This window comes from Eubalaena glacialis, chromosome 3 (assembly GCF_028564815.1).
Source record: "Eubalaena glacialis isolate mEubGla1 chromosome 3, mEubGla1.1.hap2.+ XY, whole genome shotgun sequence".
NCBI classification, from domain to species: domain Eukaryota; kingdom Metazoa; phylum Chordata; class Mammalia; order Artiodactyla; family Balaenidae; genus Eubalaena; species Eubalaena glacialis.
In genome coordinates, this window is record NC_083718.1 from 39,481,124 (window position 1) to 39,497,211 (window position 16,088).

General features: G+C 34.6%; 1 protein-coding gene across 1 annotated transcript in view; it reads left to right on the forward strand.

The window, feature by feature from the left end:
• The window catches only part of LOC133089168 (membrane cofactor protein-like), a 70,768-nt gene extending 58,357 nt beyond the window's left edge, over window positions 1-12,411 (forward strand). The window contains exon 8 of the mRNA XM_061187486.1: window positions 12,380-12,411. Coding sequence (XP_061043469.1) covers window positions 12,380-12,390 — 11 coding nt within the window. The 3' untranslated portion in view covers window positions 12,391-12,411. The remainder of the gene's footprint in view (window positions 1-12,379) is intronic.
• Window positions 12,412-16,088: the final 3,677 nt, after the last annotated feature.

The following is a 16,088-nucleotide window of genomic DNA, read 5'->3' on the forward strand; positions in this document are numbered from 1 at the left end:
CCATAGTTGTTCTGTAAACAGTTGTAATGCTCATTTGCCTGAGGAAGGAGGGGAACTCAGAGTCTTCCTACTCCACTGTCTTGGCAACTTCCCTAGCTCTTAAGTTTAGTTCTTTGATTTTTTAAAATTAATTTTTGTATATATTGTAAGGTAGGTGTCAAAATTCATTCTTTTGCATGTGGATATCCAGTTATCCAAGAACCATGTGTTGAAAAGATTGCCCTTTCCCCGTTAAATGTTCTTAGCACCCTTGTGAACAATCATTTGACCATATAAGTGAAAGTTTATTTCTGGGCTCTCTGTTTTGTTTTTTTTTTAAATTGAAGTATAGTTGTTTTACAATAGTATATTAGTTTCAGGTGTACAACATAGTGATTTGATATTTTTAAAGATTATACTCAATTTAAAGTTATTACAAAATAATAGCTATATTTCCCTGTGCTGTACAATATATCCTTGTTGCTTCTGGGCTTTCTATTCTATTCTATTGGTCTCTGTGTCTGTCTCTATGTTAATACCACTATGTTTTGATTATTGTAGCTTTTTAGTAAGTTTTGGAATTGGGAAATGTGAGTCCTCCCAACTTTGCATTTCTTTATCAAGATATTCCTGTCTACTTCTACTCCCTTGAGATTCCATATGAAGTTTAGGTTTAATTTGTCTATTTATGCAAAATGCATTTTTATATGGTCAAAGGGTTGCATTTAATCTGTAGATTGCTTTGTGTGGTATTAACATCTTAACAATATTAAGTCTTCCAATCCATGAACGCAGGATGTGCTTTCATTTTTTAATGTCATCTTCAATTTCTTTAAGCAATGCTTTGTAATTTTCAGTGTACAAGTCTTTCACCTCCTTAGTTATGTTTATTCCTAAGTATTTTATTCTCTTTGATGCTACTGTAAGTGGAGTTTTTTTTTTTTTTAATTTTCTTTTTAGACTGTGCATTGGTAGTGTATAGAAATGCAACTGATTTTTGTTTGTTGATTTTGTAGCCTCCAACTTTGTTGAATTAATTTATTACTTCTAACAGGTTTGTGTGTGTGTGCATGTATGTGTGTATATAATCTTTAGTTTTCCACTTAAAAGATTATGTAATCTGGAACAGAGATCATTTTATTTCTTCTTTCCCAGTTTGGATGCTTTTTATTTCTTTTTCTTGTCTAATTGCTCTGACTAGACAAGAAAAAGAAATTAAAATTTTTTATATGTTGATAGAAGTGGCAAATGGGAGCATCCTGAATTGTTCCTGACTTAAAAAATTTTTTCAGTTTTTCACTATTGAGTGTGATGTTAGCTATTGGTTTTTCATAAATGACCTTTATGATGTTGAATTTCATTCTATTGCAGATCAACTTTTAAATGATGTTTAAGCCATCTTATGCCTTTCAATTTTAAGCAAAATCACATTGAATCCATAGGCTAATTTTGACATTATACTAATGATAAATTTGTTTGCTGTACCACAGAATATTGTCCCAAGAAATGTTAATGGACAGGAAGAAGAATATTTTGACATTGAATATAAATTTATGATTTTTATGACACTACTTTTTAAGCATTAATATAATTCATGTAGGAAAAATTAAATTATCAGGGGTTTCGCACAAAGGCAAAAAATCAAAACCTATAAATTTATATATAGGTCTTTAAGCTTTATTATTTTCTTCTTCTACCTTTTTTTCTTGTTTCCATTTTTTTTTCTTTTTTCAGCATATCCCAGTCCAAGTGATGAGTTACAGCCTGAAGATGTTGAGGATTTAGGTATTATTTTGGTTATAAATAACCCTGCATTATGAAACCCTAGAGTTCTACATGGAACTATTTCAATTATCTGTAATTAAAGAAGAAAAAACATGTCACAAATTGATGATAACTGACATTTGTAGTTTTTTTAATAGTGCAGATCCCATGACAAATATAAGTGGTAGTATATGTAAACATGGAGATAACACAGTTTTCAAGAACTGCCCCAGCTTAGGATTCCTAGTGGGATGAGGTAACTTTCTTAAATGCTATGGTCATGTGTAGGTTAAAATATATAAAATGTAACTTTCTTCCCTTGTGATAGTGTTATTTTGTGATGGAGATTTGTAGATAAATTTTCTTTCTTGTGTATACCTTGTATACACAAGCCTTACATACAATTAGTTGGGTTAGTTTTTTTTTATAACAGGCGGGGGTAGCACACTTTATGTTGCCTCACATGGTTCACACAATATATGTTAAAAAACTTGGTGAAGTATAGTTGTGACATTTAAATGAAATATAGTTATTTCTTGATAAGAAAATGAAGAAAAATAGTTATTACTTTACTTTAGACTAGTAAAGTTAATCTTTGTATAAAATATACTTTAGGCTTGTTACATTTTCCCTCTGAAAACTGGTCAAATTGCCACTGTGTCAAGTGAATCCAGTAATTTGGTAGTATTATTTATTGCTCTCTGGATAGTCAAAAATGCATGTTTACGTTTCTGTGCATAGTTTTCATCCATGTGCCCTGGTGTTTCATTTATAGTATTAGAGAAAATCTCCTTGTAATTAGGACCATGTCTTAACTTGGGGGACAGGGAAATAAGGAGGGGTGATGATCGATAAAGCATTGTTTGTGAAGACTGAAAATAACATTTGTGTGATAAATTAATAGAACTTTATTGTAATTTATTCAACAATCACACTTTTGGGGGAAAAGTATAAGTTAAATTCCTAACAAAATCATAAGAAATAGACTGAATACTGAGCTATAATGGGACAATATGTTTTAAAAAATTTTTCTTCTAATCTAGTGAATTCTAATTGTCCTAACTACCTTTACTAAATAACCTGGTATGGTAGCTACAGCAGACAATGATAATAAGTAAGGTTCCTGTTAAGAATTTCACAAGGTGGATCCTAACCCTGGAATCTATTTTGAAGGGTTCTTTGGTCAAAATGACCTGGATGCACTAGCAGTCAAGCTAAAACTAGATTGATAATTTTTTTTCTTTGCTGTAATTACAGCTGATCTGATCAAATTAAAATGCAACAACTACTTGGAAACTCCTATGTGCTCAATTATCTTCAAACTTTTCATTTTTCGCAGATGGAGCACTCGTTGTTGCAATTGTTCTTTCTGTATGTAAGTATTCCAAACTTTGATACTGCTTAAATCAAGATATTACTCTGAAGAAGTGCATTAAATTTTTTTAGTACTTTTTCAGTTTCTTTAGGTTTTATAGTGTGAAATTAAGTAAACCATTTTAGGAAAACATGACCTTTTATATAATATACTACCCTGTGTTGGTGATTATATATTCTCTTATATTCTATATGTCCACTTACTAAAAAACCCTAAATAATACATGTTGTTTCAAGATGCTTAGCCATACGAGTTTGCATCCCAAGTATGCTTTGGATAATTTTCTAAATTAATCAAGGACTCCTCTGCCTTATTGTGAACTGTTTAAGTGATTCCAGGGAATTGGGTTTAGACAGTGAAGAGACCAGATAGAATAAAAATCTGTATGTGCTTAAATAAAATAACATTTTCTGACCTTGGAAATCTAACCAACACTTATTTCTTCTGCTAGATTTTGAATCTTGGCATTGATTTTTCAGTTACATGTCATTTGTTTCCTGGTTTCTTGTAGTTGCTGCCATTGCAATAGTTGGTGCCTGCCTGTACAAATTTTCCACGAGGTGGAGAGAGAGGGTACATTAAGGCATGTTTCTTTAATTTATTAGTCCTTCTCACTCTTAACATAGTTTTGTGCAGTTTTGTTTGTACTCTATATTACATGCCAACTTTTAAAAAAATGTGCCTGCATGTGTATGCCATTCGGATTGCATTTCTTTACTAAAAATATTTTCAGCCTCTTTTAATATCAACTCAACAAGAGTAATCTGTGCAGGTCGCTTCATCTATTATGATGTAAGAAAAATTTCTGTGGGATTTGAAGTTTAAGTGCTGCAGCAAATCATGGACTGTTATGGGGCCTTCCCTACCCTAGATGTACCCTACTGCCTAGCTAGAACTAATAGCTGAGATTAAATTTAAAACCGTTCACTTTTAACTTTGAAAGCTGTAGTCACTGAAATTTTTATGGTGAAAGTTTCATTTGTCTGAATAACTTAGGTACTTGTAAGAAGCTGCATAGGTGTCTACTTCAAGTACCCAGTTTGATTTATTTTCATTTAGAGTTGTTATTTATACAAGTAAAACTGGGGAATTAAAAGCAACACTATTTGATTTCTCTTTTATGTTCTCTTAATTTACTAGGTGGCAGTAACTGATGGGGTTAAACTAAGTTGCTGAGAGGGGTAAGATTTACAAGTCACCTCATTAATTTTGTCTGTCTTTTTATCTATATAAATGGAAAAAAGGAAGGAGACTTAGATTTTTTTTAAGTACAAATATTTATCTTCTAAGGAGAATAGGGTTTTCTAATCAAGCTTAAATTTTAATGAAATAATTTACAACTTAATGAAAGACTTAGAATAAATCATGGAGCATAGACTAAGATTAGGTGCTTTGAAATTTCTGATTTTTAGTGATTTTTCCACCCTATAATTCTTTGGAAATAGTTTTGAAATCAAACTAATAATTTTAAGACTTTTGGAATTCCTGGTTTATTTGTGGTTTTAATATCTAATTTCTATATTAAAGACTGGGCTTGGACTATGTAATAAAAATACCTTCTTCACTCATACAGAGCTCAAACTTTTTAAATGTTCCTTGGTTATCTTTTTAAAGTTCCCACAATGCATTCATTTGAATCTTAAACTTTATATTTATAGAACATATAATATGCACATTTGATTTCTCTATCAGCAGTAAATTTTTTTAAATTATGTATACATAGCAGTCTGAATAGAAAATTCTATCGGTGAAATATTTTTAAAGGTCCAAAAGGCTTGTGTAGAAATAACCTCTAAAGAAGCAAAACAAAATAGCTTTCTGATCCTCACTCTCCTTCTTTGTTTAAAACATCTGTACACCAAAATACTTAAAGGTTCTCGAACAAGTGTTAACCAAACTCTCTCTACATACCAGTTAATGAGTCTTTTAAAGCCGAACAATTATCTGAGCATCGCACCACAGGTTAAAGTTTCAGTAGCGTTAGAGATACGAGATCCTATTTCTAATGAGTTCCCAAGAGATGATGCTGTTGGGCCTGGACTACACTTTCAGAAACCGGGGTGTAGACTATTACTGATGTGCCCATGCTCTTTAATTTTGAAGAAACACCATCAAGCTTACTGGGAAATGTTTCACCTGTTTAAGGTAATTAGATTTTTAAAAGACTGTTCATCTATGTGTACACTTTTCAAAAGAATGTGGGGTAATAACCTAGCTTTAGTTTTCTTTTCTTTTAAAAAGGCAAATATTTTTATTATATTCTTTGCACTGTTTGTTTAATGTCCATGTTTCTCCCCAAAATTGCTTTTGTTGTTCATTTAAATTATGATGAAAAATGGTCACAAGGTTAAAGTACTCTACTATAGTTTCCTGTTTCTTAGGTCTCAACTAAGAATAGAATAGGATCCCAGTTGGTCTAACGGGCTCCGTCTACACCCTCCTTCCTTTTCCCTTCCAATCTCCTTTCTTTATTTTTTATTTTATTTATTTATTTATTTAATTTATTTTTGGCTCTGTTGGGTCTTCGTTTCTGTGCGAGGACTTTCTCTAGTTGCGGCAAGCGGGGGCCACTCTTCATCGTGGTGCGCGGGCCTCTCACTATCGCGGCCCCCCCTTTTGCGGGGCACAGGCTCCAGACGCGCAAGCACAGTAGTTGTGGCTCACGGGCCCAGTTGCTCTGCGGCATGTGGGATCCTCCCAGACCGGGGCTCGAACCCGTGTCCCCTGCATTGGCAGGCAGATTCTCAACCACTGCGCCACCAGGGAAGTCCCTCCTTTCTTAACTAACTCTTCTACCATACTTTCCAGACTTGGAATCCATAGCCTTCGCCCTTTCTTTTGCTATTGCATGAGTCCTATTTTGCATGTCCTGACTGTGTGGTTCCAAAAACCAGATGCCCTTTGTTTACATAATGTTTTCACTTACTTGTAGTGATTTTCTTTCACAGATGAATGATTTTCTTTACTCCAGTTAAATTATCACTGGATAAGTGAGAGTTTGCTAAATTCATTAGAATTATTCCATAATTTATGTATTTTATAAACTGGGACAAAATATTTTTTCTTTTTTCTATTAAGAATATTTATTTGTTATAAAATTTTTTAAAATATTAAAATTTATTTTATTGAAATATAGTTGATTTACAATGTTGTGTTAATTTCTGCTGTACAGCAAAGTGATTCAGTTATACACATATATACATTCTTTTTCATATTCTTTTCCATTATGGTTTATTACAGGATATTGATAGTTACCTTTGCTATACAGTAGGGCCTTTTTGTTTATCCATCCTAAATATAATAGTTTACATCTGCTAATCCCAAATTCCCAATCCATCCCACCTCCACCTCCCTCCCCCTTGGCAACCACAAGTCTGTTCTCAATGTCTCTGAGTCAGTTTCTGTTTCATATATTTATTTTAGATTCCACATATAAGTGATATCATATGATATTTGTCTTTCTCTTTCTGATTTACTTAAATTAGCATGATAATCTCTAGGTCCATCCATGTTGTTGAAAATGGCATTATTTCATACTTTTTTTATGTCTGAGTAGTATTCCATTGTATACATATACAGTATATTTATCCATTCGTCTGTCAATGGATATTTCAGTTGCTAACATGTCCTGGCTATTGTGAATAGTGCTGCTATGAACATAGTGGTGCATGTATCTTTTTGATTTATTGTTTTATCCGGATATATGCCCAGGAGTGGGATTGCTGGATCATAGGATAACTCTATTTCTAGTTTTTTGAGGAAGCTCCATACTGTCTTCCATAGTGGCTGAACCAATTTACATTCCCACCCACAGTGTAGGAGGGTTCCCTTTTCTCCACACCCTCTCCAGCATTTGTTATTTGTAGACTTTTTAATGGTGGCCATTCTGACTGGTGTGTGGTAGTACCTCATTGGAGTTTTGATTTGCATTTCTCTGATAATTAGCAATGTTGAGCATCTTTTCATGTGCTTGCTGGTCAACTTTATGTCTTCTTTGAAGAAATGTCTATTTAGGTCTTCTGCCCATTTTTCGATTGTGTTGTTTGTTTGTTTTTTTTGTTATTGAGTTGTATGGACTGTTTGTATATATTGGAAATTAAGCCCTTGTTGGTCACATCATTTGCAAATATTTTCTCCCAGTCTGTAGGTTGTCTTTTTGTTTTGTTTATGGTTTCCTTTGTTGTGCAAAAGCTTGTAATTTTGATTAGGTCCTATTTGTTTATTTTTGTTTTTATTTATATTGCCTTGGGAGACTGGTCTAAGAAAACATTAGTACAATTTATGTCAGAGAATGTTTTGCCTATGTTCTCCTCTAGGAGTTTTAGGTGTCATGTCTTGTGGTTAAGTCGTTAAGCAATTTTTGAGTTTATTTTTGTGTATGGTGTGAGGGTGTGTTCTAACTTCATTGATTTAAATGCAGCTGTCCAACTTTCCCAAAACCACTTGCAGAAGAGACTGCCTTCTCTCCATTGTATATTTTTGTCTCGTTTGTTGAAAATTAATTGACCGTAGATATGTGGATTTATTTCTGGGCTCTCTGTTCTGTTCTATTGATCCATATGTCTGTTTTTGTGTTAATACCATGCTGTTTTGATTACTATAACTTTGTAGTATTGTCTGAAGTATGGGAGGGTTATGCCCGCAGCTTTGTTCTTTTTCCTCATGATTGCTTTGGAAATTCTGGGTCTTTTATGGTTCCATATAAATTTTAGGATTATTTCTTCTAGTTCTGTGAAAAATGTCATGGGTAATATGATAGGGATCATATTAAATCTGTAGATTGCTTTGGCTGGTATGAGCATTTTAACAATAGCAATTCTTCCAATCCAAGAGCATGGGATATCTTTCCATTTCTTTGAATCATCTTCAGTTTCCTTTATTAATGTTTTATAGTTCTCAGCATGTAAGTCTTTCACCTTCTTGGTCAGGTTCATTCCTCAGTATTTTATTTTATATGTTGATGTGATTTTAAAGGTGACTGCTTTTTACATTCCCTTTCTGATATTTCATTGTTAATGTAAAGAATGCAACTGATTTCTGTATGTTAATTTTGTATCCTGCTACCTTGCTGAATTGTTTATCAGTTCTAGTAGTTTTTGTGTGGAGTCTTTAGGATTTTCTATATGTAGTATCATGTCATCTTCATATAATGACAATTTTACCTCTTCCCTTCCAATTTGGATAAATTTTATTCCTTTTTCTTGTCTGATTGCTGTGACTAAATCTTCCAATACTGTGTTGAATAGAAGTGGTGAGAGTGGGCATCCTTGTCTTGTTCCAGATTTGGGCAGCAAGCCTTTCAGCTTTTCATCATTAAGTATTATATTAGTTGTGGCTTTGTCATAAATAGCTTTTATTATATTAAGATATGTTCCCTCTATACCCACTTTGGTAAGAGTTTTTATCATGAATCGATGTTGAATTTTATTAAATGCTTTTTCTGCATCAACTGAGATGATCATGTGTATTTTGTCTTTTCTTTTGTTGATGTGGTGTATCACATTGATTGATTTGCATATGTTGAACCATCCTTGCGACCCTGGGATGAATCCAACTTGGTTGTGGTGTATCATCCTTTTTATGTGTTGTTGGATTCAGTTTGCTAATATTTTGTTGAGAATTTTTACATCTATAATCATCAAAGATATCGACCTGTAATTTTCTTTTTTGGTAGCGTCTTTGTCTGGTTTTGGTATCAGGGTGATGGTGGCTTCATAGAATGTCTTTGGAAGTATTCCCTCCTCTTCAATCTTCTGGAAGAGTTTGAGAAGGATTGATATAAGTTTTTCTTTGTATGTTTGGTAGAATTTTCCTGTGAAGCATTTGGTCCTGGACTTTTGTTTGTAGGCAGTTGTTGCTTTTTTTTTTTTTTTTTACAGATTCTATTTCACTTCTAGTGATCAGCCTGTTCAAATTACCTATTTCTTCTTGATTCTGTTTTGGTGGGCTGTATATTTCTAGAAACTTGTCCATTTCTTCTAGGTTGTCAAATTAGTTGGCATATAATTATTCATAGTATTCTCTTATAGTTTTTTGTATTTCTGTGGTATCAGTTGTTATTTCTCCTATTTCATTTCTTATTTTGTTTATTTGGGTCTTCTCTTTTCTTCTTGGTGAGCCTGGCCAGAGGTTTGTGGATTTTGTTTACCCTTTCAAAGAACCAGCTCTTTGTTGGTGTTTTGCTATTTTTTTTAATCTCTATTTTATTTATTTCCTTTCTCATCTTTATTATTTCCTTCCTTCTGCTGATTTTATGTTTTGTTTGTTCTTCTTTTTCTAATACTTTTAGGTGGTGGATTAGATTGTTTATTTCCGATTTTTCTTGTTTTTTGAGGAAGGCCTGTATTGCTATGAACTTCCCTCTAGGAACTTCTTTTGCTACATTCCATAGATTTTGTATGGTTGTGTTTTCATTCTCATTTGTCTCAAGGTATTATTTAATTTCCTCTTTGACTTCATCATTGACCCACTTGTTTTTTAGTAGAATGTTATTTAGTCTCCATGTAATCATTTTTTTCTCGTTTCTTTTTCTGTGGTTGATTTCTAGTTTCATGCCACTGTGCTCAGAAAATGGGCTTGAAATCATTTCTAGACTCTTAAATTTGTTGAGGCTTGTTTTGCGCCCTAGTATGTGGTCAATCCTAGAGAATGTTCCATGTGCACTTGAAAAGATTGGGTATTCTGGGTTTTTTGGTCTTAAAATTTTTCTGGTCTTAAAATTATCAATTAAATGTAACAGTTTATTATATCATTTGGGATCTCTGTTACCTTATTGATTTTCTGTCTAGAAGATCTGCCCATTGATGTGAGTGGGGTGATAAAGTCTCCCATTATTATTGTATTCCTATCAATTTTTCCCTTTATGTCTGTTAGTATTTGTTTTATGTATTTGGGTGCTCCTATACTGGGTGTGCATACACTGACGAGTGTAATATCCTCTTCTTGCATTGTTCATTTTATCATTATATGGTGCCCTTCTTTATCTTTCCTTATGGCCTTTGTTTTAAAGTCTATTTTGTCTGATATGCGTATTGTGATCCCCACTTTCTTGTCATTTCTGTTTGCATAAAATATCTTTTTTCATCCCATCACTTTCAATCTATGTGTGTCCTTTGTTATGGTGGGCCCTGCCCTTCCCTTCGCTTGCACTCATTAACAGTGAGGTTTCAATGCCTGCAGAACACCCACTCTGAGCACACCAAGAGTCAGGTTGTTATGCGCACCCTGCCCTTCCCTGCATGTGACCCTTAACAATGGCACTTCACTTCTATGGCAGGCCTGGGTTTCTTCTGTATACACCCCCAGGTTGTGGCCATACCACACTTCAGCCCCTTCAGACTGTCTCTGCACAGCCAACCTCAGTCCTCCCCCTGGCTCTGTCCTCTAAAGCCAAGTTTCATCAGCCAGGTCCCATGTGAACCAGTGGATGCACATCTCAGGCTGGGGAGTGAAGGGTGGTGGCATGGACCATCTGTGCAGGTCTCTCTCTGTTCTGCCTGCTGCAAACTGATTGGTGCCCTCTCCTCCAAGTGTTTGAAGCTCCCTTTCTGTCCCAGCCAATCTCCCCACCAGTGAGGGGGCTTCCCAGGGTGCAGGAACATTTCCTCTTTCAAAGCTCCCTCCCAGGGTTGCAGGTCCCCTTCTGCTTCCTTTTTGTTCTTTCATTCTACATAGTTACATGGAGATATTTTTTGCACTTTTAAATGTCTGAGATTTTCTTCCAGCGTTTTAAGTAGGTATTCTGTGAGAATTGTTCCACATGTAGATATATTTGATGTATTTGAGGGAGGAGGTGAGCTCCACATCCTTCTATTCCACCATCTTGATTGGAGCCCCTTATTTGTTATAACTTAAAACTACTTTAATGTTATATTAATAATGACTGATCCAGAAACCTTGTAATTTTTAAGCTGTCTGTTTTAATAAATCTTCTTAAAATTTTTTTGAATTTAATAAATCCAGTTCAGGTACTGGGAGTATAAGCCATGCAGCAAAAACTTGAAGGATCAAATTAATTGGAACATTTTTCTACCTGGCACACTCTTCTTGAGCATTCAACAAACTCTTCAAAAAAATTTAGACAGAAACTAGTAAGCAACAAAGATTTTTTGATTAGTTGAGAGAGCACATGTACAAAATTTAGATCTATTCCAGGAAAATGGAAGGTTATATAATAAGTTGTACAGAGATCTTCCCTCAGGTGAAAGCAATTGTGCCACAAGAAGAAACTGTCTTCAATGCAAAAGATCCATCTGAAAATGTATGATGTCATAAAATCGATTTCTGAGACAGTATTACATGGAATTAATACATGGTCTGTGTATTGCCTCAAATTCTAGGGTGCTAGAGGCCAGGACAATTTCTCCTCAAACAATCTCATTGTTTGAGGAGAATCTAGATTATTCACTTGAGGCTAAGTCCTTTCAGGGGTAAACAGATTGCACACAAATTTAGAATCTGCTTATCTGCTGGATGATCTATAAGACTTCAAAGGTAAAGTAGCTTCTTGCACCAAATTCCTGTTTCAAGTTCCTAATGAGAACCAGGAGAGCCATAATTTATGAACCTAATTGTCAGCTTACTTCCCTTCTCCTCTACTATTGATTTTATCCCATTTTTATGCCACTCTTGCTTCCTTTTGGTTTGACATCACTATTTTATTCAGGCCTTTTCCCTTCCTCTGTTCAGAATATACCTAACTGGTTAGAGCCACAGGCAAGTATATTTTATTTCTCTCTGAGAAGAGATGAGAGAAAAGTTTGCTTTTATCATTAAAAGGTATCTGCTTTCTGTTGCATTTCTCTTCAGAGATGTCCTTTCTTCTGAAAAATATTCAATGAATATTTAGATATCAGTAATCTGAGCTAAGGTAAGTGGGCAGTAGACATACAAGAGGACACTTGGATTCCTGTCCCCTTTGCTAGATTATTGATATTTCCTCATACCTTCCCTGTTTTAATGTAAAATAATGTGCATTGACAGGCTCTTGCTTTGATATAGGTGCCAACAGAGTAATGTCCCCCACGTCCTTTTGTCAGACTGTCTAGCTCCTCTACCTTCTAGCAGCTATGAATCCAAAACATGGGGGAATTTTTTAGCCCAATGAGAAATAATCACAGAATCTGTTCATTTTAAGTTCAGAGAGGAAAATTGTTCTTTGATTGATAGAGCCAAAAACATTTTACTGAAGTTTTTAAAGAAATTCACTTTCCACTTGTAAATATTAAGTCTGTAAAGGCATTTATCTGTTTCCCTGACCAGGATATTTTTAGCATATAAAAGAGATACCACCACCAACAAAAAAATCCTCAGATTTTGGAAAATCATGAAGTGCACTGCTTTAAGCCATTTAACACCCTCTACCTTCTGTCTCTGAATGAAATGAATTGGAATTTCATCTTTTGTGCCAGAATGTGTGTCTGCAAAGCTGGGAAGAGGAGATATGTTTCCCACCACTTATAATGTGAGGTACTACCCTAGGTTACAGTCACGAGTTTGGGAGCAGATTCTACGAAGGCCAATAAGAAGGGCAATTTCTTAGTAAAAACAAAGTGGTGACTTTGATCACAGGGGCAAAGGGGAAGACAAAACATACCAACTAGAATGGTAGTGTGGGCCTACCCAGCCCTAGGTATCTCCTTGGTTCTCTTAGGATTCCTTTGAGTCTAAAGCCAACCAGGAAAGTAGTTTTCAGATGGGCCATGAGCTTCAAGTTGTCTGTAAATACTTGAAGTTAACTTAATGAATGCTGATGGTAATATCACATAGATGTAATTAGTAATTCACTTTCACATTTTAATCATCTTCAAATAGCTTCGTTTTTATATCAAATGAGTTGTTTCCTTAAGTTTATATTAAAGCTTATTTATCTTTGTCAAACATTGGATTTCTATTTAAAATTCTACTTAAAGAAAAGCGTTTCACTACTACAGAAAAAAAAAAGTATTGCTCCAAAAAATAGAAAAATATAGTGGTCTTGGAGGATTCAGTGACAGGCCTAAATATTGAATCACTCTCCGCAGTATTCTTGAGGAAACCGCTATATAACAAATATTGTACTGTGACAGTGCTGGTTCATCGTGACGCCTCCCCCACCAAGAGAAATATTAATCTCCAAGATTAACACGGTTAGCTCTTACATGGGGTAGGTACCCCGAAGTGTTTGCTGGGGCAGGCATACTGTAAACAACCGACTGGTCCACATTTGGTTGTAGTCTGTCTATTGTAGTCAGTTTCCTAAGCAGGGACTGGAACTGCGTTTTCCAGCTCCAGAGTCAGTAGCCCTGAGTGGCTGCCGAGGACGTCAAAAGTGGCTCATCCTACTTAAGGTGAGCTTCAGTGCACACTACACACCAGATTCAAAGACTTAGTGCAAAGAAATGTACAATCCATGGATACTGGATTAAGTAAAAATATTAAAACTAATTTTCCTGCTTCTTTTCCTTTTTTTGATGTGGCTTCTAGAAAATTCAAAATTACCTGTGTGACTCGCATTATATTTCTATGGACAACGCTGGACTTGAATAATAGATTTTAGAAAGCTGCCTGTTGTTACAAATAAAAGTGTGATGTGAGTTTCAGTTACTTAGGAGACTCTAACCAGAACACATGATTTCCTTGACAGTGAGGGGCAAATGAGGCATTACTTAACTTGAACACTCTTGGAATCATTACCTTTTTAAAGGTTTCATCTCAGAGCCACATTTTAAATTGCAATATTAGGAAGACATGTGTTTCTCTCTAATCTTTCTCATTGGCCCTAAATTAAGGGAATATTTACTAAGTATATGCGACTGCTCTATTTCTTGTTTTGGAGGTTATCATAAATACAACACAAGGATAGAAAAAGGTTTCTGGAGTGAGACTGGTTGAGCATTTGAAATTACTTAAAAAGAGTTCTTTGTCTCCTAGTTCAGTGACTCTTACTACTATAAATGCAGTTTTTTTAATTGTCCATTTTCTAACTGAGCTCCTGGAATTTAATTTATGTACTTAATTATGTTCATCTCTGATGCTATCTTTTTACCTTACCTTGTAGGGAAACAGAGGTTAGCGCTGCATCCACCACCTACCAGAATAAATCACCCACTCCAGCAGAGCAGACACACTAAATGGTTTCCATAAATCCGTGTATCTGTTTATCTTTTGATTCTGTTAAAATGTTAAGATCTACAGTAAATTTGTACAGCTACTATGAAAAACAGTATGGAGGTTCCTCAAAAAATTAAAAACAGATCCACCTTATGATCCAGCAGTTCCATCTGGGTATATATTTGAAGGAAACGAAACCACCATGTGGAAGAGATAACTGCACCTCCCTGTGTGCTGCAGCATTATTTACAATCACCAAGACAAGGAAACAAACTAAGTGTCCATTGATGGATGAATGGAAAAAGAAGATGTGGTTTATATAAACAGTGCAATACTATTCAGCCATGAAAAATAAGGAAATCCTGCCATTTTTGACGACACTAATGGATCTTGAGGGCATTATGCTAAGTGAATAAGTCACACAGAAAGAGACAAATATTGTATGATCTCACTTATATGTGGAATCCAAAAATCCACATTCATAGAAAAAGAAAGCAGATATTTGGTTGCAAGAGGTGGGGGTTGGGAGGTGGTGGAGGAATTGGGTGAAAGGAGTGAAAAGGTACAAAATTCCAGATATAAGATAAACAAGTACTAGGATATAATGTACAGCATGGTGACTATAATTAGTAATGCTGTATTTATACAGTTGACACTCTGTATCCAACGACTCTGCATCAGCATCCTTGGATACAGAGGGCCAGTGGTGTTATGCCATATTATATAAGAGACTTGAGCATTTGGATTTTTAATTGCAGGGGAAGGAGGTGGGGATTGGGAACCAATCCTCCTCGGATATCTGACTGCATTGGCAATTTGCTAAGGGAGTAGGTCTTAAATGTTCTGATCACAAGGAAGAAAAAAAAATGTTTGGTGACTACGTGAGGTAATAGATGTTAAAAAAATGTATCATTTCACAATATATACACTATCAAATTATGCTATACACCTTAAACTTATTCAGTGTTATACAGGCATAACTTGTTGTCTTGTTCTTCACTTTGTTGCACTTTGCAGATATTGCATTTTTTACAAATTGAAGGTTTGTGGCAACCCTGAATCGAGCAAGTCTATTGGTGCCATTGTTCCAACAGCATTTGTTCATTTCAGGTCTCTTTGTCACATTTTGGTAATTCTTGCAATAATTCAAACTTTTAAAATTATTATTCTATTTGTTATGGTGATCTGTATTCAGTTATCCTTGATGTCACTACTATGACTCACTGAAGGCTCAGGTGATGTTCAGCATTTTAGCAATAAAGTAATTTTTAATTAAGCTGTGTACATTGTTTTTTAGACATAATGCTTTTGCATTCTTAATGGACTACAGGATAGTGTAAACAGAACTTTTATATGCACTGGAAAAACCAAATAATTCATTTGACTCACCTTATTGAGATAAATCGCTTTAATGCAGTGTTCTAGAACAAAACCCACAATGTCTCCGAGGTATGCCTGTATGTCAATTATGTCTCAGTGAAACCAGAAGGAAAAAAATAATCTACAAAAGTTATTCTCTGTTTTCTGTCACTCTCATGTATGCAAATGTTAAGTAACAATACTAACATTTTACTGTGGCTTAAATGTAGTCATCATCCTTTATGCTTCTCTGAAACATGTAGGAATTTGGAATTGAACATCTTGCCTATTTTCCTTTAAATAACACTTGTATTTATAGGGCAGGTCAACACAGTATCCCCGGTAGTATTAAAGTGAGAAAATGTGGTTTTTAAATAAAATCTCCAAACTCAGAGAAATATAATTCAAAACCCTCAAGGATGTATTTTTCAACCAGAGATTATTATGCTTACCAAAATTAATTGACTTTCGTGGTAGTTTCCACTTCAAATTTAGTTTTTCCAATTTAATGTATTTATAT